The following is a 25,544-nucleotide window of genomic DNA, read 5'->3' on the forward strand; positions in this document are numbered from 1 at the left end:
CCAACTAAATCACCAAAGTAAACATTTCCAACTTTAGAGTGGTATATGAGGAACTGAAAAATCTTTCCCACGTTATTTATATGGAATATCTTCTACATCCCAAAATGTTTAGGCACTTCCGGCAGGATTAAAAATGATGAAATTTAGCATGATTGTAGCCTTCCGGGACTAATTTACAGGAAAATTCCCAAAAGTGAACATTTTTAATTTGTAAGGGATCTAAAGAGAGGATTAAGAAATTCGCATCTTATTTAAATTGGCGTTTTTTTTTTTAAATACAAAATCTTATCTTTTAGGTAGTCAAAATAGGAAAAGAAACTTGAAATTCGGTAGAAAAGTGCGATGCCATAGGCCGAGCAAACGCAGAGGTTTGGGAACAAAACCCCAAGCTGGCCAAATTTAGGAAATGTTAAGAGCAAGTAAACGAAATCCACTCTTGATGCCAAGGTTGATACATAAGAAATGCGAGGCCGTAGGCCGATCAAACACGGGGATCTGGGGCGGAACACCCTGCTAGCCAAAGGGTAATCTGTTAATAAAAGTGTAAAACAGTAAACTCTTAATTTTAGCGTTTACTACAAAGTTATCCCATCACCTTCTTATTTTACAGGATGGACCAGCAGAGAATTTCATACATCATGTAATTTATGTAACAACAAGTTTTTCTTTAAATGCGCCGAGAAAGAGGTAGGGGCTATCCCGAAACCGTCCGCAATTGTGTGCCTTTGGTTGTTTTAATGCATGAGAATTTTTGTTTGTCAACACTACTATAACAGTAAATTTTCACTTTTTAAACTGCACAACTTCCAAACGATTACAGATAAAAGGGAAAAATTAACACCATTTTTATTTATTTATTCTAGCGTCAATTAGTCACATGACCTCTTTATTTTAATACGAGTATAAGTCAGTAAGTAGATGCAACATTTTTCTATTCCTTTTCAGGTTGGCTCTACGGCATTGTGCTCACCAGACGTCAGGTGTCACCGTTGGCTTCGCCTTTGGTAGGTTACAGCGTTATCACATCAGTCTCCGCTTTGCGCTGTTATGAAGTAAATATTGCCGCGTCACTCTCTGTGTGTGCACCAGAGAAGAACAGCGTTCTGTTATCCGATTTTTGTAGTGTACCCAGAGCGGAAATTCATAGAAGACTTTCAGCACGATGTGTTGCCACAGCGAAGTGTTTACCAGTGGATTAAGCAGTTCAAAAGTAGTCGAACGAGTGCGAAGGATAAGAGTCGGGCGTCCAGCTACAGCAGCAACTGATGGTATTATTGAACGTGTCCATGCCTTGATTCTGAATAACAGACGAGTGACTATTGATGAAGTGATAACCCATATGCAAATTAGTCATGGTTCTGCATATAGCATGCCTAACAGGCTGAACTTTCACAAAGTCTGTGCGAGATGGGTTCCTAAAACCCTCGATGAAGAGCACAAGCGAAACTCTAAGAATCTGTCAGGATCTACTGGACCATTGTGTTAACGAAGGTGAAGCGTTTCTCAGACGAATCATCACTGGAGATGAAACGTGGATTCATCACTTTGAACCAGAGAGCAAACACCAGAGCATGGAATGGAAAGACTCAGGATCTCCCGTGAAGAAGAAATTCAAGAGAACCTTCTGCAGAGCAAATGATCCTCACAGTGTTTGGGTCTCACATGGGCCAATCCTGGAACATTACCTGGGAAAAGAGTCAACAATAAACAGTAAACGGTACAATGTTGTGGTAGTAAGCAAGTTGAAGCTTGCAGTTCGTAATAAACGCAGAGGCCGATTGTTGGAAGGCGTTCTTGTGTTGCATGTCAATGCGTGTCCACATACCGCCGCCCACCCCACTCAAACTCTTCAAACACTGCGTTTCAAGGTGTTGGAGCATCCTGCATACAGTCCCGATCTCACCCCATCAATTACGATCTGTTTGGTCCACTTGAAGATGTTTTTAAGAGGCCGTCGATTCAGCTCTGATCAGCAGGTGACGGAAACGGTGCATTCGTGGCTTGCTGCGGAACCAAAACCCCTTTTGCAGAGGGTATCGGAAAGCTTGTGGAACGGTAGACCAGGTGCATTGAAAATCAGAGTGATTATGTTGAAAAATGATATAAATAAAAACATTATACTCTTATGGTAATAAATAATAAAAATTGATTGTAGATATTTATTGCCTACCCTCATACACCCAAGTTGAAAGCTATGATGCTCATATCCCAGCTAGAAGTCATTGACATTATTTTCTCAAGACTGGATTCGATTTCTGCAACGGTTTCAAAAAATAAAAGTGTGCCGAGATTTATAATTCATCCCAGTATTTACCTGGAATAAGTTATTTTTCCGTTAGTGAGAATGTGTATAATGTAAATAATTACGTTATAGTTGCTCCTACATAATAAATCACGTAAAAGCGAAGTAAAACAAGTGAAAAAGCACTCAGAAATGAAAAGATACTAATCGTCATAAATTTAACGATAATTTATACTAAAATACAAATGCTGAGCAAAGCAACGTTTTATTATAAAATAATAAACTTATAAATGTGACAGTTTCGGATATCTAACATATCCTTCTTCAGACATTATCTAAAAAAAATTAACGATGTATAAACTCTTTTCCTTTATGAAATACAAAATAACGATAGTTTATGGATTCCTCACCGAGCGAATGTTTCTTAATTTTCATTCTTCTCATTCTAGCTGTAAAGTTATTAATGATGAGCCGTTTTATTTATTTTTCTTATTCTTCAATATTTAATTCTTAAAGAAATCCATCGCTAATCCAGGAAAATGCGAAATTTTGGTATTTACAGCTCACAGATGACGAGAAGAACCCTAGCAGAAGTAGTGTGACGTAGGTATGGGCTCTCCCACATTTTGCACGGGGGTTTGAAAAGACACCACGGAATAGCACACATATAACTTTACCCAGAATGGCAGACATCTAGGTATAGACCACACCTCAAAAACCGAAAATGGACTTCACCGTGTCGTTGATCTTTCCCCACTTCCCCTGTTTTAGGGTTCTTCTCGTCATCTGTGAGCTGTACATTTAAAGAGAGTTCACGATCGTCGCCAAAAGTATGATCAGCAAAGTTTAGATACTATTGACAACTTTGTAAACTAGAATTTCTGATTGATAATATTCTAAGTTTATAAATGGATATGCTATTCTAAATATCTAGTCTGATGTTTATATAAGAAAATTTGTTTAACCAGGAATGCTTTCCAACTGTAAAATAGGTTTTGCATATTCTGAGAACAGATTTTGATAGCTGTTCCGAAGGTATAATTTATACCAAAGTTTTATCTGCTAATGAGCATACACATAAGTATAGCACAATAACGATTTGTGAAGAATAAACCCAGACAATGGTAAAATTTTAAGATAAATTTAAATAACCTCAAACATATTTAAGTGTGGTTATGCTTAAGTTTTATACGTGAAATCTTAATTGGATGCATTGCGAGAGGTTTTCGTGACTTAAACATAACCAACTCTCTACTATACTCTAAATAAAAGAGTTATACAACATTAATTAAACATGAATAAAAGATACAAGACTCACTGTATGATTGATTTAATGTTTCTGATTAGTTGTTATGTGGTATTTGTGAATTGTTTATGTGTTGAGACATACTTGGCGGTTGACAGAGTTCTTTTAAGCACATCCTTGCGTTTCTTATTTAAGTTATTTGTCCCACAATACAGTCACCTGGTGCACAATCTTAGCGCAAGTACTTAATATCGTGGAGATCCACTGAAAAGTCTCATGTTTGATGAAATTCTATCTTTTTCCGAACTTTAACAGATAGTAAGTATGATGTTATTCCAGTTTCCGAGTTACAGCGATACAGCTAACGATATAACATCCGGTAACACACCATACCATCCTATTAAAAAAAAAAAAAAAAAAAGTTTTATACTCTTACTTTTACTGAGGTTATCACCCAAAGTGCCCGTGGTTATGACATAGAAACAGTGGTGCTATTCAGCCGGTTCGCTAGAACCGATTGTTAAAATATTTCGAGTTTGTAGAACCGTTCCTTATACCCAGACATACTAGTAAATGTTACCGTTATACCGTTAACTTTTAGATTAACTATTTTTGTTTTTAGAAATTCTTACAGCTACAGGGTTAAACATATGATCTCTCAGAACAAGGTATAAGCGTTTATTTCTTAATCTCAAATGTTCAGATATCAAAAATGAGAACTGGGATCATATGATTGAAGTGGTGAGCGTTATTATATTTGAAGCAAATACATATCAAGAATTGTCGATCCATTGCTGGAGTAAGGTCTTTCCAATACTTTCTGACAACTATCTCTCGTGGATAATTCTTTTGCAAGATATTGGCAGTGCTACCTAATTTCGTCATACCACCTTGTATTAGGTTGTTATGTAGGTCTCTACTTGGCACTTGTGGTATCCAGTAAATAAAAACAAAAAAACAAAAAAAATCTACTTTGTATGGTTCGTTTGTTTTCAAAGAGAGTCAAATCTATTCATCTCCATCTCTATCTATCTATATATATATACATGCAGAACCTTTGTTAAAAAATAGAATATCACCACTGCGTAGAACCACGCGATAGAAAGACTGAGCCAGAAAATCGGGTTCATGTACAAGATGGAATTTGATTCAGACGATGAAATCTGTCAACGCAAGACGATTTAAATAATGAGGAAGTTCATTATGTAAGTCAAATTCTCTTCAGCACATAAAACAAATTTACAAACAAAATTACATAAGAATTCTTAACACTTTATAACATATTTTCTGACCTGAAATAATGTTAAGGAATACTTTCCTCTTTTTGTTCATCTTCTCTGACAATTAATATTAAAGTCAACGTACAACAGAAATAAAAAAGTTTGTAAGTGGCTGTTTACATAACCAATCTATAAAAAAATTTAGTAACATATACATACTGTAGAGTCTATCAAAAGGTGTTACCATCAATGCTGTAACGCAGTGTTTCCAGCTCGGTATGCACTAAGTGTCTAATAGCAGTGTTGCAAACTTTAGGAGTTATTTGAGAAAATAGATTACTACAGCATTGATCCATAGATTGCACAAAAACAAGTAATGGTTTTTGACGAAAGTAGTTCCAAAGAGGATTACTTTAACTTCAAGTACAAAAATATGTGCAACTCAACAGTGTTGGAAGAATAAAAAATATTTTCAATAGTTTTGTAAAGAATATTCCAAACGAAATAGTTTCCAAACTAATATAACATATGTCTCACATCAAAATATTTCAAATATAAAAATTGCAGAACACCATGGCGAATAAAACAAAATAATCATCAAAGAATCAGGCTGGGAAGAGAGAGTAACGTGAAAATCATTAAAGTAAATACTGCTTACCAGCTCTCGCCCATCGAGATATATTATCTCAATGCTCTCGCCATGGTCTGGTGGTTAGCGCACCGAATTCTCAGCTTTAGAATAGGGTTCGAGTCTTATTCATTCCAACTTCTGTTTTTAATGTTTGATTTTCCGTCCGAGAAAAACATTGTAGAATTGTAGAAAACATACACATTTGAGATATCGTTAATACTAATATTAAACATTTCAAAGTAATGGGTTTGCTACCTTGTTATATAATTAAGTGTTTTGCTGGAGACTCATTGCTATAGGCTTGATCCACATATTAGAAAAATTTAAAATTTCTCATTAAAGTAGTTCTAAAGAGGACTATCTTACCTTCAAGTGCAAAAATGTGTCAGCTGGCAAAACAATGTTATCAGAGTATAAAATTCTTTTTTAGTAACTTGGTACAGAATTCTGATCCGATCCATTTCGATCAAGGATAGAGATCTTGTCTTTTCAAATCATAAAGTTTGCAACACTATTACATATTATACATATATTCTTGTTCAATGTTATCAAGTCACCATTCTTGCATACCTACAAAATCCAACTGTATTATTCGGACAGATCGTAGGAAAGGAAATGAAATAAGTAGAGACTCAATTTTGGATCGTAAATCTTAAAACATCCGGAAAAATAACCAACACATTGAAGTCATTTGAAATACGGAATGCTTTTTCTCATTCCTGTGTCAAGGGAAAGCACAAAAGTGTCTCCTTGACGCATGGATTGTACAGTGGAATGAAGACGTTCGGGAATAAAATCTATTAAGAGACGTCAACATAGAAAAATTGAAACTTTCTGAGATTTACACTGCTTCCATACAGCTATTATATGTGGGTTTTAGTGCATATCAAATGTATCTTTAAACGCGCTGCTGACTACGTTGCTTTAAATAAGTTCCACGTAATGTATCAACATAAAAGAAATTTGTTGCCTTGTTTACATTAAGTTCCCTTGTTGCCTTGTATTCCCTCCAAGAGGACCACTATAAAAACGGATGACGGGACTAAAAAGTTATCAGTGCCAGTGCTGATCATACTCCTGAGGCTGCCATGAGCTACGGAGTACAATCCTTTGAATACCTGCTCCCGGGACTGCTATGAACTATGGAGTACAATCCTTTAAATACCTGCTCCCGGGACTGCTATGAATTATGGAGTACAATCCTTTAAATACCTGCTCCCGGGGCTGCTGACTTACGTAGTATATTCCTTTGAATACCTGCTCCTGGGGTTGCTATGAGCTATGGAGTACAGTCCTTTAAATACCTGCTCCCGGGGCTGCTATGAGCTATGGAGTACAGTCCTTTAAATACCTGCTCCCGGGGCTGCTATGAGCTATGGAGTACAGTCTTTTAAATACCTGCTCCCGCGACTGCTATGAGCTACGGAGTACAATTCTTTGAATACCTGCTCGCGGGGCTGGTTTGAGCTATTGAGTACAATCCTTTGAGTATCTGCTTCCGGGGCTGCTATGAGCTACGGAATACAGTCCTTTAAATACCTGCTCCCGGGGCTGCTGACCTACGTAGTATATTCCTTTGAATATCTGCTCCCGGGGCTGCTATGAGCTATGGAGTACAATCCTTTGAATATCTACTCCCGGGGATCCCATGAGCTACGGAACATAAGCTATGCCGTCTGAGGCCACTGTGAACAAGACTAACATTCTTTCTACCTGAAGGCAACATCGTATGCCGAAGGGGAATGCTCATAACTTGAGAGCATTTTTAGTGATCAAAGACTCCGAGAAATACTCTTAAAAATTTTGTACAAAAGATATGTAAGACATTTTTGTAATAAAAAGGTGAAGGGTTAAATTCTCGTGTATATTGTTTTGATTGTACCTACAGAACATTGCAATATTCTCGAAAACTACGTTTCAGCTTTTATATTGACATATATTATTTTGTTCATCTTAACTAAGTTTTATCGAATAGTATTCGATATTCGGACATTTTTTTCCCGTTAAACTCTATAATATTGTAAAAATTATGCCCATTAGCAACTAAAACTTTGAAATAAATTATACCTTCGGAGAGGCTACATAAATCTCCAAGAAATGCAAAACTCATTTTACAGTTGGGAAACATTCCTGGTAAGTTACTGGACTTCCTTCCGCTTTTAGAATAGATGAGAATTTGTAAACTTCATTAACACTAAATCTACCAGTTGATACTTTTTTGTATTTACAGTTAGCTAATTTATTATTGTTGTTAAACTACGTATTCACAAAGAGGGGGTCCGGATCCGAAAGTTTCCTAATTGAATGTATAGTGTTTCTTAACATTTTTTAAAGTTTACTTAAAAAATATTTAAGAAATGTTTCGGTTTTAAGAAGTTTTAGCGATAAATGCTAAATACGAGGAATTAATATCACAAACATTCTGATTCGGATGGGCGACTTTGACAAACATACAGCACTAATTAATGGTTGGAGTTACATTGTCACTACTTGTACCTTGCTTATAATGTTTCTGAGAAAATAAGAAGGTGCATAAGCTTGAAATAAACACGAGTAGTAATTTTATGCCCGAGAAAACCCACGGACACAATGTTGTTCATCACAAACTTACTTGGCTGGAAGTTAACCACGGACCCCATGCACCAGAGGTAAGCGCTCTAGCGCTGAGCCACCGTGCCCACTTTCAATCATTAGTAAAATTTGTTAAGATACTGTCACATTTTTTACAGTTTTATGTCGGATGTATACCAGGGAACTTTCCAACTTACAAAAATAATATATTCAAGTAAAAGAATGCATTTAGGAAATTCAGTAGTTATCCAACAGACTGAGTGGTACAGTACGCAGCAAAAAAACGTGCAACATGAGCATATAAATTTAATGTGAAACGACGAAGTCTTCTGCTCCAAAATAAGTGTGCAGGGAAGCACGCCGAGGTTTCTGCTAGCGTGATTCGTACCACTTAAATGTTATGTTGATTTCCTGCACTGTTAGGCGTAGTTTCACAACAAACTTACATGCTAATGTTGCAGGTTTTTTGCTGCGGACTGTACAATTAAGATAATCTCCTACTTTAGCGTCAAGTGGTTACAGAAAATAACGACTGCTACTTAGTAACCAGCGGCAGTCCGTGGAGTAAGGTTACAGGACAGCAGTACCCCTCTCCCCCAACGTAATTCCATATTTCTGCTTCGAGACTTAATAATCAATCTTTATATTTATGCCCTTTTTACGCGTGTTTTGTTGCTCAATTTTTCTCCTGCTTTTAGCAAATTTGTTGTTCCACTTCACTCCCTGAGACTGTCAGTACAATATTCTGGTCTTTCTTATGATGCTGTGATTCCACATTTTATTTATTTATTTATTTTTTTAAATTGAGCATGTCTTTACTGATAACGTGTGGACTGCTTTACATGCAGTCCTTTCGGCACGTTGACAGTTTGCGCAAGCGCGTTCTTCTCATTTTGTGTCCGTCTGCTTTGCTGAACGATGAGTGTGTATATTCAGACTTGCCAAAACTCTAGGGGAAATATTCCCTGGCCAATCCTATATATACATATATATATATATATATATATATATATATATATATATATATATATATATATATATATCAAACTTTAGCTTCTGCTTTTAGCTGAGAATGGCATAGTCATTCTTTCTTTGATTAGTAACGCTGAGCATACTTGTATTGTTTGGGATTTGTGTTTGTCTGCTGGCGGGGTGTTTCTAGTAGGCAACGGATTTATTCTGTGCAATATTCGATTATATTAAACTCTTTGAAAACGCGGTTTTCTGTTCCGTGAATATTTGCGTGGCGTCGTGCAAATGATCTGGTGTTACTTGTGATTTTTACCTTCTGTATTAGTGTTCCCAAAAGACAAGTGATGAAATCTATGAAATATACTATACAATTAGATTTTCTGCAGTTCTTTTAGAGTGGTCTGCTTCATTCTTGTGAGTGGCCTTCTTATTGGCGAAAGCTATGATGGCGCAGCAGTAATGAGTGGGACTATAAATGGAGTCCAAGCCAAAGTGATAGAAGTATACTCTAACGCTTATTTTGTGCATTGTTTTGCTCATCAATTAAATCTTGTAATGGAAATAACCACCACACAAAACACTAAAGGCAGAATATTTTTTTCTAATCTTTCTGCTATCCCGGCTTTTTTTTCTCGTTCTCATAACAGAACAACAGTTTTAGATTCATGTGTTGTTAAATGGATACTCAGTGCTGACAACAAGATGGAATTTTAAATCTAGAACTGTTAATGTGGTGTATGAAAAGCAGGAAGAACTGAAAGAATGCTTTCATTTTTTTTTTTTTTCTCTTCAGAATCCGACACCTAAAGCACTTCAACAACAAATCAACTATCTGCCTTGTTGGGTTATCTTCAGAATGAAGAATTTTGTTTCTGGCTAGTTTTTCACTTAGTTACGCAACATCTATATATTCTATAGAACCAACTACAGAGTCGTCATATAGATGCAGCAAAAGTTCAGTCATATTTATCTGCCTTCACTACTGAAATTAATAAAATAAGGGAATCAATAAGACTAATTGACACCGAAACGCAAAATCAAAACAAAAGGAGAATTGTTTCAAACACATAGTCAAGAGTAGTCACAGCCAAAGAAGTGTGTGATGTTATTTTAAACGAAGTAAACCTGTGCTTCCATTTTACAAACCACTTATCTACATCTTCACTTGTGCAGGAATCTAATTTTGATAAGTTTAGTGCTTCCTTTCCCGAAAAAATCTTCAATTAACGTGCAGTGCTCTTTCCTGTTTTTGATAAACTTCACACTGAACTTAGTGTACTTTATGCGAGAGAAGAGTTCAGAAAATTTTGTAATGGTGTGAATTTCCTCCAGTATATTATGAACAATAGTTTTGAAATGCTAAAACTTTTTCTGAAATGCTAAAACTTTTGACACTTTTCATAACACTGCCCCTAACTACAAGTGAGCCTGGAATGATGCTTCTCTACCCTTAAAAGAGTGAAAACTTTTCTAGGAAATACAATGGGAGAATAACGGCTAAAAACTATACGCCATGTTATCAATAGAAAAGGAAATGGTTGAAAAGATCCCTAACTTCAATGATAGAGTTATCGACAAGTTTGGCTACAAGGACCGTCGTATGGAATTAATTTTTAAATAAGGTGTTTTATTTTACGCGGCCCTACTAAGTATACGCAGCACGAGCGAACTGATAGCTATTATTTCGACTGGTGTTAACTACGGTAGTTGACATGTACAGGAATAAATTTGCTCATTTCTTTATAGCTGCTCCTTCAAACTTTGCTCAACTTGACATCCGTGAAGTCACCCATGATTTGACAAGTTAACTACATAATGTGTTGAATTGTTTTTATGGATAGTTACGATACACTATCAGTAATATTCCTTAACGTTTTAAATATAAAACGTTCCTAGACGGACGAGATCTGTGAAGTCAGACAGTAATATGCGGTTTTTCACAAACAATCTCTCTCTCTCTCATAAACATACAGAGTGGCCCAAAAGTAGGTATAGAGTCCCGTACTGATCGGTCATGACATTTTATATCATTTACTTATTGTTATGCATACAGGTATTGACTTAAAGTTTCTTCTTTATCTGTTCTTAATTTCTTTTCACTTATACCTTAAGCTCGGAACAGACCGAAGCAAATAAATTCATTTCAATTAAAATGTCATATTTGATAGATGCAGGACTATATACCTACTTTTGGGCTACTCTGTATATGAAGACGAGAAAGAGATCAGTTCTTGTACAACAAAAGGTTCGAATTAAAACAAAAAACATTGGTAATCTACTTGAAGCTATACGTACTGCTTCTTCATATCTACGTGTACTTGACGGAGGATGATAAGCATTCCATTAATGAAGGAAAAAAAAAAAAAAAAAAACTGTTCCCACGAAAATTATTCGAAGTTTGTTTCTTGCATAGCTGAATTGTTTTTATATTGAAATTATTGTTCAAAGTCTAAATAGAATCCTTTTTTAAAAAAATAATCTTATTCTTTTATCCTTGATAATGACTGAGATGGTAAGCAGCATCAAAAATAAAATGAGTCACCTTTTTCTGTTACAAGCTCGGAAAATTTATGCAATAATTTAACTTCATAGTAAATTTCTGTATCTACCAAGAAGTATATATAAATCAACTAACGTTATTAATTTATATTTTTCTTAGTTCTTATATTTTACAGATTTCAATTTCACATGTCAAAGTTTTAATCACAAAGTACTATTACCTTCAATGCTAGTGTTATGCCCCACTACTGTTCTGTTTTTATTTGTTACTTGTGACTTAGTTTATTTTATTCACGGAAGTAGTTCATAAGTTAATGTGTTAGTAGTTCATGTTAATTTCCTAAGCTATTTAATTTGTTATATTATTCTTTATCTGCACCATAATTACAAATTATTTAGAATACTAATTAATAAAAGATTTAATTGCTTGAAGAATAAAGATTTGGGAATTCTTCGAAAATCAACTTAAATCAGTATTAATTACATATAAGTGTTAAATAGAGTAAATTTAGAAATCAATTCGACATAAAAGATCCGACAGAAGTTAAACGTAATATTGTCACGTAAAGATAGTTATTATACGTTATTTATTGCTTAAAATTTGATAATCAGTTGTTCTGACAGGATTCAAAGTGATCAAAATGTCGTACTAGAAAGTTTCTTCTAGGGGCTTAGGCTCTTCTTTATTACCGTTGGCCACCAAAAAGAAATTAAATATGTAGAAATATTAATCAGAATATAATTCAAATTTCAAATCAAAATTTCAGTGATTTTTAACGTCTGTTTATATACGATTCTAAAATGTTTAGAATGAATAGAATCTCTGCATATCTTCCGCCTGTAACAGTTAATTTACCATACATATTTATCGACCTATTAAATATAATAAATATTGATAATATTAGAAATAGCTTTCTTCAGCATGAGACATCTTATTCGAAATGCGAACAGCAAGTTTCATTACTTACAAGGAAAGTACTTGGGCTCGAACGGATGAATACGCACAAGAAGGAAAGCATGTGTAATCTGAGCACTCCGGAAGCAAACAGTGATGTCCGTTTTTCTGCAAGATCGGTAAACGTCCGCAAGAGCATGGCAAAGTAGAGCAAATGCCATAACTACGGGGCGTTATAAAGTCAGACCCCGAGCCATTTTTGAGGGTGGAGTGAAAAATCAGCGCACACGCATCTCATTATTTTTAGGGCCATACATTTTGAATGAAAGAAGTTGTATTCCAGGGCCCCTCAGAGGGTCCCAGGCAGGGTCTAACAAAAATTTTCAAATGGTAAGGGAGTCAAGCAGTAAATCGTTGGAAAAGTATTGTGAAAAGAAACAAGATATAGCAAGTCCCGAGTCTCTACGCTTACCCTGTACAAAATGGTAGGTAGTCAAAATATCAACACAGTTGTCATGAGTCTGACTATTTTGCATAGGATGCGCATACGGACCCGGGACTTGTTGCAGCTTGTTTCTTTTCACAATACCTTTTCAACGATCTACTACTTGCCCCCCCCCCTTACCATTAGAAAATTTTGGTTGGACCCTATCTGGGACCCTCCGGGCAACCCCCTGAGAGACAATTTTTTTCAAAATTTATACCCCTAAAAATAATGAGATACGTGTGCGCCGATTTTTCAATCCAGCCGCAAAAATGGCTCGTGATCTGACTTTATAACGCCCTGTAGTTATGGCATGTGCTCTACTTTGCCCTGCTCTTACGGACGTTTACACGATCTTGCAGAGAAATGGACATCACTATTTGCTTCCGGGGTGCTCAGATTACACAGGCTTTCCTTTTTGTGCGTATTCATCCGTTCGAGCCCAAGTACTTTCCTTGTTAGTGGTGCCGAACATAATGCTTTTATATTCGAATTTTTACAGATGAATTTTGGACAAGGTACTGTTAATTAAAATTATTATTATGAAATATAAATAATATGTATATTAATTAAATGAGAATGGTAATTACTATATTAAATAAGTGAATAATTTGTATAAAATGAAGTTTTAACCTTGTCACAAGATATAAAAGAATGATGAACATCGAATGTACTAAGCACCTATTCGTTCTGCTGCGCAACGATAAATGAAACATTAAGTTAGCCACTATTATTAAACTACATAAAGATAAATACCGTCGTGCCGATAAACTATTTAAATGAATAACTGTACATGTAAGGAATATCTGAATTCATGAACAAATTTTAAGTGAGGTATGTGTAATAAATATGCAAAATTTGTGTTAAAAACATTTTCGAGTCACGATTACCAGAAATTCTATGAGTTTTATATGTCAAATAGGAATTTCAGAATTTTCATCACAAATTATATTAACTTATAAATTTTCGTAAAAGCCTTTGTAATTATATCTGAACATTAATCAGTAAAGCCATTATATTTGATTTCTTTGAATATATATACCAATGTAATTAATTAACGATGGCATCATTCACAGAAGTCAAGTTATGTCCCGATGTTCCTTGTCCCGAGCGATGTAATTGTCTTATAAATGTGATTACACTCACCGGAATCTTCTGTGAAGACTTTTCCACGTCAGAACGCGTGGTAGCGACCCAAGTAACCTTAATATATATATAACCATAGTACAAAATTAGCGACGCAGCTCAAAATTAAATTGAAAAAGCTGATTAAAAGTTAAGGTAAAGTAAGAGCAGTTCACTAGGGATTCACGATTTCTGAGACATCTGAAAATAGTTTTTAGAATTAATGATTTGGAGGCAAGTCCATAATGTAATGTGATTCCAGTTTACCGTTTTTTTTCTTTTACCGATGAAGACGAAACTTGTCCGTTGAAACAGTTTGGTCAAATAAACATTAGGACACTAATTAAGTTTTATCTTTTAATTTTAATGATGCGTCCATCTCTTTTAAGTTGTTTATCCATCTTTTTTTTTTTATGTTTACTTACTTCCCAAATACTTGGAGAGGAATTTTCAGTGGACTGGTACCCAGAACATAGGCAACCAGTAGAACCCATGGTTGCTGTGCTCGATGTGAACGTCTACACACACACACACATACACAGACAATTACACAGATCCACACTGATCTTCAAAATAGTCCAAGCATCAGTTTCTCTTTTTACCTATCTTGTCTCATGTTTTTGATTTTTAAGATGCTGGCGATTTCCAAGTGGTTCCTTGTCTTGTTAGTCGTCGATCGTAGAGGAGACACCATATTTGGTTTCCTGTTATTATCCGGTTCAGGAATGTTCCATCAACGTCAGCACTTCTGATCGTTGGTCTTCTGTCAGAATGCGTGGGAAACGATGCTGGGTGACACATGTTCAAGTCATCCGTCAGAATGTTGTGACACATACCGTACTGCTGCTGCGATGTCATCTACCGACTGGAAATAGTTAGAGGTCAAAACGACTGCAACTTCTTCGATCTTGCGTTCTGTTCGGATTGTTGTTGGTTGACCTACTGGTTCATAATTCCGTAAACCGTTGGTGTCACTTCAACACTGTACTATGGCCCAGGAATTTGTCACTCTACACTTGCCTGATTATCTGCAACGTTCCTGCAGCGGATTTACCTACTTTTTGGTAGAACTTGATGTTTGCTCGTTGCTCAAACTGCGATAATCTCCAAGTCCGCCGCGGCGCAATCAACTCCTTCCACAACAGAAAAGTACGTCTGTTTACACTCTTCGCACAGACCTGCCTCTTGCTGAGTCGAGAGAGGAATTTCAATTGCTTCCTCCAGGATATCACTTATTAGCTGTAGTATACCACTAGCGCCACACTGCGTCCAGTCCACGAACTTATTGGCTGTAGTAGTATTACTACATGCTATCATAAATTGATAAGGGTTTCCAAAAATGTTCCTTTTATTGCGATTTTAGGGAAATAGGGGTTTGCTTCCTATGAAACTTAAATTTATATGCAAAATCAACAATAAATTTACTGTGAAATTGTATCTTTAACTATGTCCATGAGAAAGTTTTAAACCACTATTTCTGTAGATACAGCAGTTTTGTTGCTTCACACAAACAACAGGTCTTAAATTATTCGCTAACTGGTAACAGTAAATATTATTTCAAATTTCCATTATGAGAAATGGGATCTTTCACTTTAAGGCTACATCTTATGCCCAAGAAACATATCGAAAAAATGAGGATGAAAAGAGTTACTACATTGTTTAAATTTCATTCTTCTCTTTGTCCCCTATTATTTTCCTTGTTCTACCTTTCTTTTATCGTTCTTTATTCCTATTTCTTTCTTACCACTATTTTTCACATGTAATTATTATTACCAATACATTTTCCGTTATAGACAAGCATGATTAATTCCAGAATTATACAAATTTATGAATATCTAAAAATTATGTTAATTATCACAATTAGGTATGTAACTTAGTAGATATTTTCAATATCTCAGTGGAATGTGAACAAAATACCCGTAAGAGCAAAATGATTAATAAGCATCAGTTTCGCTAGTGCATTTGATCTTTCAACAACGAAAATGTGAATACCATACTTTACGGAGAATTTATAGATACCACATCCATCAAAATAAACAGTTATTTTCATTAATCTTTACATTTTATTTCCTTTGCGTAGATTATTATTTCTAGGTTAGGCTCTGAATCTTCTTACAAAAGACTAGAGACATATTGGCCGTTATTTATGTATTGGCAATAAGTTAAAGTATGACAGTTCGACCCCAGTTAGACCTTTACTAGCCACATATTCTAAAACCCAACATCAAATATGACCGATGGTAGGTGATCTCTTGTCTGTAGTATTCTTTTTCTCTCTCCACTTAACTGACGATCTCTTTTGAGTTTTGAAACGGTTTCTATTTAGTACATGACACATATATCACTCCATTAAATTTTATATGCTCTTAAACAAGAACGTTCCACTACCTACGGAAAATCGAAAGCTTTTAGTGGATCTGTGATACTTCATCAAGTCTGTTTTCGATGCCACGAAACATTTCAAGATGGTCGTAGAAGTTGTGAACTAAAGGAAGATGTATTAATTACAGTATTGATGGAAGAAAGAAACACTGCATTGCCATTATTCACATTGGTCCATGTCTTGCTGTTCAACAGCTTGCACGAATATTGAAAATATCGGAGAGGAGGACACATTGCGTAACTATCTGCACACGTTTGAAAAGGTACGTACGATGTCTTCATGAGTGATGGAGTTCCTAAACATGAAAGACATCTTTACGGTACCACATTTACCTTACAGGTTTGACCTCGCTCTTTATGATTCCTTTCCGCATTTTATGACTATGAAAAATTTTAGAAAGTATTAATTTGACGAACAAATCCAAGCAGTGAAAACTTTAAAGGAGAATCTTAAACGATTATCGAAGAATGGTTTCCTCTTAATCTTCCAGGAATGGTGGAGGAGGTAGACAAATATATTGCATTGGCTGAGAAGTATTTTTTGGATCAAAAGATTCAATATACTCCAAACAAAAATTTTCTTGTAAGTCTTATATCTGGAGAAGTACATACAGTGTAGCCAAACCCAAACTATCAGTATCATGTGCTTTTTTCATAGGAAATACAAAAACTTGATTTTGTGATCCCTGATACAAAACCTAATTACTGGCCAAGATCGCAATCTTCTGATGATTTTTTTTTAATCATTCCTAAAATTCTTGGCCAAGATCACAATCTTTCGATCCATTTTTTTTATCATTCCTAAAGTTGTTGTTGAAGGAATCTAGAAGTATGAATTAGTGACATGTGGTAATAAATTAGTGACACCACCCTTTACTGAACGCGTTGCATTTTCATTTCCTTCAATAGTCAAGCTCAGATTTCTTTGTTCTGACCCTTATATATAACTGATGGGATAATACAGGATTGGTTTAATTTATAAGACTAAGATAACCTTTTAGCAAAAACAATTTATTAATGAAAAAAAAAAAAAAAAATGTACAGAATGAGGAAAAACTAATACCATTTTGAATGATAAAAGAAAAATTACTGACAGAGTATTAGCCTATTAATGCAACAAAAATGAAACTACATTTATTTCTATTATCCTTAGTATAGAAATGCATTTCTTAACACACTCTTCATTTAGAACTGAATGTTTTCATTAATTATGTTGTTTACCATGCAAGTAACATATGGTTACTACAAACACATTCTAATGAATACACTGAGAGCGATAAAATGCCAGGAACTAAATAAATATTTATGTACATGTTTTGCATTACTGGATTAACAGGCCAAAATATATATAGATAATTCGATATAGTTGCAGCGGATATACGAAAATTACGCTGAGACTTAAATCATACCCTGAACTATTTTTTCTTTTGCCTTTGAGGGGAATTTGTATGAAGGCACGTTCCCACAACAGACAATTTTCTTTTCATTTATTCACTTACTCACAAAATTGTATACATTACAGTAAACACTCCAAAATATTCTCCATAAGACAAGTACTTATATATATATAAACTGGATACTAAAAATGCGGAGCAAAATATCTACCATGGCATAAAAAAATTCTCGCAAAACAAAATATGCCAACTTCCAATCTGTACGGAATGCATAGTATAATAATAATAATGATAATTATAATTAAGAAGCAGCCTGATTCGTATTTAAGTCCTTGCTTTATGCAAACTGCGAATTATCAGACTGGATCACAAAGTTCTTGTCGAAAGATTTTATTTTAATTATTTATTTATTTTATGGAGAAGTTGGCCGAAATTTTTTTAAAAAGTAGGGTTGGTGGTGGGAGAAGTACGAAACCCATCACCACAGCTGGGATGAATAACCACCTGGAGGAACGCGCTGTCTCACGGCGGCTGGCTGTTGTTGCTGCTGCTGGGGAGAGTGGTCCTTCTCGTCAGTGCCATTGTAGCCTTCGCCTGTCACAGGATTGCCACCTACGAGAGGAGAGGAAACAAACAATAATTCAGAAATACGAAACTTCCGATCAAAAACCATTTGTCGATCGAATATGCATTTTGAAAGTAGATACTATCATCATCAAATCATGCCAAAATTTACATTTAAATTAAGTCACAAAAAATAAGTTTAAGCGTACATAATACACGAAGGTATAGACTACACACATGGAGCTGAAATCATGAAACTTAAGTTAAACACAAGATACAGTTTTTTTGCTTCCGCATGTTACACTAATGATTCATGGCATACTGTATATTTAAAGTAGTATGAATAATTTCGAAAAAACACTAGCCTATTTCAAGAAAATTCTCTCCCACCAGAAACAACCTTTGAGACTTTTCCAAGGGATAACAAAACTGCAGTTTCTTATATTTCTTTCCTCCAGTAAATACTTTTGCTTTTGGATGTTGAAGAAAATTCGATAAGCGCCCAACGATCTCGTAAGTTAAAAATTTTATTTTTGATACGCTGATAAAAAGGATAACCAACAGCCCTTGGGATAAACGAAATTTAAGAACCAATGAAGGAATAATGAAACGTGTATGGGACACGAGCCATCTTTGGTACATGGGTTTCTGGTTAATTCTCAGACTATTTGAGCTTATAGTGGACAACATCGTGTCACAATATTTTCTTGGGATTTTTCTTTTTCTTTCTACATTCTCCAGCGTTTATCATCAATCTCCTTTCACCTAAAAAATATGAGATGTTGAACAGAGTATTTACTCGTAACTTCATTTTGATTTTCATAAAACGTGTAAATCCATTAATATACCAAATTCTATTATCTTCATGATTACAAAGTTTTCCTAGGTTCTATAGTGGCTAGAAAGTAAAAATGACTCATGTGTTAAAGGAAATGGCGCAAACATGATTTGATTTCCATTTGATTGGAACTGCTATCAGCAGTTCTCAGCGATGATCCAAGAAATGACCATCACGCGAAGTTAAAGATGATACTATGCAAGCTTACTCCTCTCTCTCATTATTATCTTGTAGGCTATAAATAATTGATAACTGTTCGTCTAAAATCAAAATTCAACGTTCAATATTATGTAATTTTCAAATCTTTAGTTAATAATTTTAATTTGGAATCGTTCTTAAAGAGGGTTGACATACAATTTAAGTGGATCTGCACCCTCTTACGCCATCCATGATTCGCCTACTGCTTTTTGCAACAGTTTCGTAAGTTTTTACTGTCCTGACTTTATTGATTTCGTTGTATTTGAAATAAATATCAAACTCATATAAACATACTGAGAACTGGGGAGGTATAATAATAAGGGGAGAGACAAATTCTTATGACAAACAACTAATAATTGACCACAGATGTTAGGTAGAGTAAACTAGCAGGCATCTTCCAACATTGTAATCAATCTCAGTTAAAATTTAAGGAATATACGTAGGTAACTAATGGGACAAAAAGGATTTTGATAGCTAATTTCAAAATGAAATTGCGTGACTTTTTTGTGACCTTTTCTTTTCCAAACCATAAAATTTCATGACATTTTTAAGTGCGACTTTGGGTGCGAATTAGGCCAAATTTTCATACATGCGATAGAAGTATACTTTGGTTGCGATTTGGTACTGTCTAAAGCCGACCATAGACATTTTTGGTGGTGGATTTTGACGTTTTATAGAACAAATTTTTCCGGTCTGCACTTGTATTTGTACAGATTAAAAAATTCTTGACCCAAAAGCTAAATTTCGTGACTTTTTCATGACTTTCATGACCGATAGACACCCTGTTACATTGTTTATTTTGTGGCACATGTACAATAATGTAACGCAAAGTTGTCTGCAAATGGTACAAAAGTAAATGTGGTATTGAGTAATCGTTGTAAAACTAGTGGAGATTTTGATGCTTTCAGTAAAAATACTGCTGTATCTAATCATTAATACGGATTCCTTTATTTTTAAACTGTTTCCAGTCCTAAGGCCAAAAGAAAATATACATTGTGCAGCTACTTCTGTGTTCATCAGTCTATTGTACTTGTGTAGCTTGTTTATAGGGAATAATAAAGAAATTAACAGACAAATTCTGACCAAAGCATATATTAACTAATAAATAATAGCGTTACGGTTTCGGCAAATTAACTTTGCCTTCACCAGATACATTATGAAACACAATTTCTAAGATTACAGCTTATATACTTCTTAAAATGAGAGGAGGTCATTCCATGAACCAATCATATTCGTCCTTTCCATTTTAACAAAGTTAATTTGCCGAAACTGTAACGCTATTATTTATTAGTTAATATACGCTTTGGTCAGAATTTGTCTGTTAATTTATACAAGAAGTTCCAAAGCTAGAATGAGTGGTATTCAGAATAAAGAAATATCTAGCCTTATTGTGAAACTTACAGAATTCTGCACGGTACTATCCTCGTAACAATGAACTTATTAGTCACACATGACTCCCTGTAAATTTGTAAAGAAGGACCAAGAAAAATTAATCTGTTCTCTGCACTTCATCGCTGAGTCATTTGACTCGAAAGCTCACTGAACCAATATAGTGAATCAGTGTCCAAATAATAGTGTATCTAGGGTGTCATTCAATGAAACAAACGGCGGGAAGGGATTCCTGACACCGAGATAAAGCAAAAACGGTCCTATGAAGATATAGTATATTGGCAGTTAGTGACAGTCGAAAGCGTGGGAACAGTAGGTTCCAAGCGGTAGATATCGAAAAACAATAAGCTTAGAGATGGCAATCTAGAAAGTCTAGAGGTGTGGTGAGTTCAATACGTAGTTGCTCGGTTCTCACACACACAGGTGGCGCTTGTGTTCAAGACGCTACAGTACAGAAATGTGGTAATTGTACTGCGAGTGTTGAATAGGACAAGTGGCAGTGCTGAAAAACACATGTTGCGTTATTCAAACCGTGAACAAGCCGATGCTATTCATATACGGTCGTACAGAAAGCAATGGGCGTGAAGCAGCACGACTATCAGAAGCGTTTTCTTCACATACATCAACCAACCATTATACAGGATGTTAGCAGCAATTTATCGGCACGAAACAGAGACCGTACTAATTGCCCATGTGGATGCTACGAGCACCTGTTTTGGACGAACATGTGTTAGAAGTTGTGGACAGTGAGCCAAGTACGAATACGAGGAAACTTAGTCATGAAACGCTTGTTAGTTACACGACTGCATGGCGCGTATTACATGAAAATGTCTTGTACGCATGCCACCTGCAAAGGGTACAAGAACTGACAGAACCTGATTCAAACCACATGAAGCATTTTGGCAGTGGTTCATTCAACAGATCACTATTATCATGCTGTTTCAGGCATAAGTACTGTTCACTGACGAAGCTACGTTTGGAAGAGATGGTATCGTCAACATACGTAACACACACACACACACATACACACACATGTGGACAGATGCCCATCTCCATGGTACCCCAGTTGTACCATTCATCATAATCAATTTACACTCAATATATGATGTGGTATTGCCCATGATCAACTGATCGGTCCATACATGCTACTCCGAAGACTGAATGGAGCACAGTATTTGATCTTTCTGAAGGATACACTGTCTGAATTACTGGAAAATGTCCTAGTATTCGGCCCAGCATGTGGTACATGCATGATGAAGCTACCGCGCACTTCAGTGTGAATGTCTGTCAGTGGTTGAACAATAACTTTCCAAGGCGCTAGATTGGGCGTGGGGGTCCAGTGCTTTGGTATGCCCGTTCTTCGTACTCGAATTCACTGGATTTTTATCTGTGGGGACACATTAAGAGTGTGGTGTATGTTACTCCTGCCAACGATTTGGAACAGTGTATCCGTAACCTCATACAACTAACTGTTCGTCATGACTCAGGTATCTTCAAACGGATTCGCTAATCCATGATCCGCCATATGTCTATGGCGGACACTTTGAACATCATCTGTAATGTGCTTGACAAACGTACGTTTGTTTCTCATTGCCCATCGATATTTACCGCTTCGAACTTACTGTCCCCACGCTTTCGATTCTCATTAACTGTCTTAACTGCCAATATACTATATGTTTTTGCTTATCACCTACCGACCTTTGTTACATTAAGTTACACCTTTATATATGTATGTATGTATGTATATTTTATTTTGGTTTTTGCGTAGCAAATTACAAAATAAAATTAAATTTGCAATTTGTAAGTTTCGTATTGCATTTTCGGCAGTAAGAGAAACATTATAACTATTATTTAGCTATTTATTTTATTCTATGAAATAATAAAACGATTTTATGCATCACAAACAAGTATGATAATGAAAAGCAAAGTAAGGAAAAAGTAACAGCTATTATATTTTTTTAAAAAAATCTAACTTTGCCACTCTACGGATGGTTTATCTGCTTTAGGATGTGTTCATATTAGCTTTATCTCTTTATTTATTTATTAATTAAATTTTGAATTCATAATGCCATCAATAAATGGAAAACTGGAATTACGCAGTGCAAGAAGTGAACTTTTTTTTTTTAACGGTAAAAACAAAATAATTTTAACTTCATACAAATATTTATTTTCTAATTGTAACCAATTGCTACTCGGATCCAGTTGAGTTTCCAGTTTTAAACATTTTAAAACGAACATTAATGTTTTTTTCTTTTTCGTCTTTTCAATGTAAAATAAAAGAGAATACCAAAACTAATATATTTATTTCTGGGGCAATGCTATGAAAAAAAAAAAAAAGTCGAAAAGAACAGATTTCAAGAGTCCATTGTGTCACTTTCTTTACAGATAGAATAAAGTGTCGAAGAAGATAGTAGTCAGTAGTTGATTGTGTTCTTCAGAGCCTAATAGACACCTAAAAGAAAAACGTCGGGTTTCCAAGGAGACTAACACTATAATCATTGAGCTGAGATTTTATGTAAGATCGAGAGAGAATTATTCTGTCGTGAAGGAAAGACAATAATATACTATTTTCTGTTCCAAATTACTTCACTTCGATAATAGATTATGATTATGAATGATGCATCGCATTTTCCGATACGATTTTTCATTTGCATCGCATTTATACGATTTTGTGTCTCAAACTGCGATGTGATAGCCCTCAAATAAAACGCTAATATATATATATATATATATATATATATATATATATATATATATATATATATGTAACGCTGAATAATGATATTAGCTCCTTCTGCTACTTATGTATTACAAAAGAGAAAAAGAAATGTATATCTAAAATTGTTACTACTGAATTATCACAGGAACCAGAAATAAAAGCTAACATTGGCACGAAAACAGAGTCTAACTAAAGTGAGTGACCATAAATCTTAAACAACAAATAATACTTTCTTCATGCCTAAAATCTTCTGATCATGGATTTAACGAAGGGCTTTTCAAACAAAAATTACTGGTTATGTATGCGTATAGCTAGGTTGCCATGCTGCAAAAATTTTGTAGCTGTCATTATAAAAATCTTGCAACCTTACAATATTTTTCCATGTAAACATAGTCTTGAAAGGAACATGCAACAATTTTTTCCACTTGCAAGGAGTTAAACCATGTGGAACTTTCTGAGTGGTCTTGCTTGCTACCTGCTATCGCCTCCCATTGACATTAAAAAATAACTGCTTCCGAAACGACTGATTCTTTTGGCCAGGGAAGAGAAGCGCGCCAAAATAGACGCTTTTAATGAGGAGGTTCACTATTTGTCCACTGGAGTGCAGTGCTGCATGGGTGGAGATATCTTTCTTGCTTTCAAAAAGTTGTAATGTGTAAATAATAAATAGAAAGATGGAGTTGCAAGATTTTTTTTTAAAATGATATCTATAAGATTCTTGCAGCATGACAACCTAGCTTTAAGTACGACTATAATTTTCACTATGAAAAGTTCTAATTTTTCGAACTACAACATTCTAAAGTACCCTAGAGAATACAACACAACTTCAACATTTACTTTTCTAACTACTATGATAGATAATGAACATGCTGGCATGATGCTATTCTGTCAGAATCATGAACGATGATGCATAGAAATTACGTTCAAATAACAAACAAATATTTTTGTTAACACAAAACATTTACCAGATACTTTCATTTCAGACAAATCACATGCACACAAAAAACATCTGTTGTACGAGCATACACTTTACATGCTTAAATCAATCACAACTGTAATTAACTACATTCTAATTAAACATGGTGAGTAAAGAAGCACTCCATAACATATAGTTACCTCGATTCTTAGAACTTCCCAATCGTTTTCCCGTACTTCGCAAATCAGTGGAACTCACTCCGTCTCCAGTGACTGGATTACGAAGTGTGTACGCTGGAACAAGTAAAAACAAGCATTCCACATGCAAACACCAACACCAGACCATCCCCCAAGGATAATTGCAATGAAAAGAACATGCGAAGAAAGCACAATTATATTGCTACTCTACCACTACTCTGTAAATACTACTCTCATGCTGTCACCAAACTCAAAATAAAACAAAAAAAAATGTTAAATTGTTGCTGAAATTTACACCTCTTGAAAGTACTGCAACATGTAGATTTCTCAAACCATTAAAATTTTATGTAACTTTTTAGTTTCTGTAAAATACCACAATTCAAAACAGCCGAAATTTCCCAGAAATTTTTCATTGTCGAGGGCTCTATGTCAATTGGGACTTCATTCACTTTGTTAACGTACTGATCTACAATGAGCTGAGTTTTCAAAAACAGTTACTAATGGTTGTACAATAATTCTAGCGATTTTTCTTCAATGTTTGTAGGTAACAACATTGTACATAATCTCTTTCTGGCCTCTTGAATAAAAGGTTATGACTGTAGAATCACACTACATTTCTTCCATAATTTGTTATTATTATTATTATTTAGAGTCTCAAGACGGAGTGTCAAGTGGACGACCTGGTTGCTGTTTGCCTTCAATCAAGGTTTGAATGTTGCTAAAACATTAACAGCAAGAATTTGGAACATATAGAAAGAAGATTACACAGGAGAATCTACAGTTCGACACTCTATTAACTAACTAACTCTATGGCCTATGGAACTCGGAAGTTCAATACACCCTTTTATAATATATGGAGGTACTCCATCAGGGCCAACAGCAGTTCTGGGCTTTAATTTTTTTTATTGCCATTTCTACTTCAGACGGAGTGATTTCCTTAATGCTAAATGACTCCTTATGCCTATTTTGAGATTATTAACGAAATATTTATGAAATAAGAACGAAATTTAATAAAGAGTTTTTGAGAAAATTGTCCGAAAAGAAGTCATCCTTAAGAGTAAA

General features: G+C 35.0%; 1 protein-coding gene and 1 long non-coding RNA gene across 11 annotated transcripts in view; both read right to left on the reverse strand.

Moving 5' to 3' along the window:
• LOC145681888 (uncharacterized) overlaps positions 1-4,895 on the reverse strand; it is a 28,954-nt gene extending 24,059 nt beyond the window's left edge. The window contains exon 1 of the long non-coding RNA XR_014130869.1: positions 4,781-4,895. This is a non-coding gene — a long non-coding RNA (uncharacterized LOC145681888). The remainder of the gene's footprint in view (positions 1-4,780) is intronic.
• Positions 4,896-17,257: 12,362 nt separating this feature from the next.
• Positions 17,258-25,544, reverse strand: part of LOC145681170 (microtubule-associated protein Jupiter-like) — a 406,534-nt gene continuing 398,247 nt past the window's right edge. For 9 of the 10 annotated variants that reach the window (XM_081752641.1, XM_081752631.1, XM_081752634.1 and 6 more), the window contains 2 exons: positions 24,486-24,578; positions 17,258-18,273 (listed from right to left, as the gene is read on the reverse strand). In XM_081752641.1, the coding sequence (XP_081608767.1) occupies positions 18,140-18,273; positions 24,486-24,578 (227 nt within the window). In that variant the 3' untranslated portion in view covers positions 17,258-18,139. The remainder of the gene's footprint in view (positions 18,274-24,485; positions 24,579-25,544) is intronic. The other variant, XM_081752632.1, reaches the window with a different exon arrangement.

The sequence above is a fragment of the Thermobia domestica genome, chromosome 3 (assembly GCF_964235325.1).
Source record: "Thermobia domestica chromosome 3, izTheDome1.hap1.1, whole genome shotgun sequence".
In the NCBI taxonomy this organism is placed as follows: domain Eukaryota; kingdom Metazoa; phylum Arthropoda; class Insecta; order Zygentoma; family Lepismatidae; genus Thermobia; species Thermobia domestica.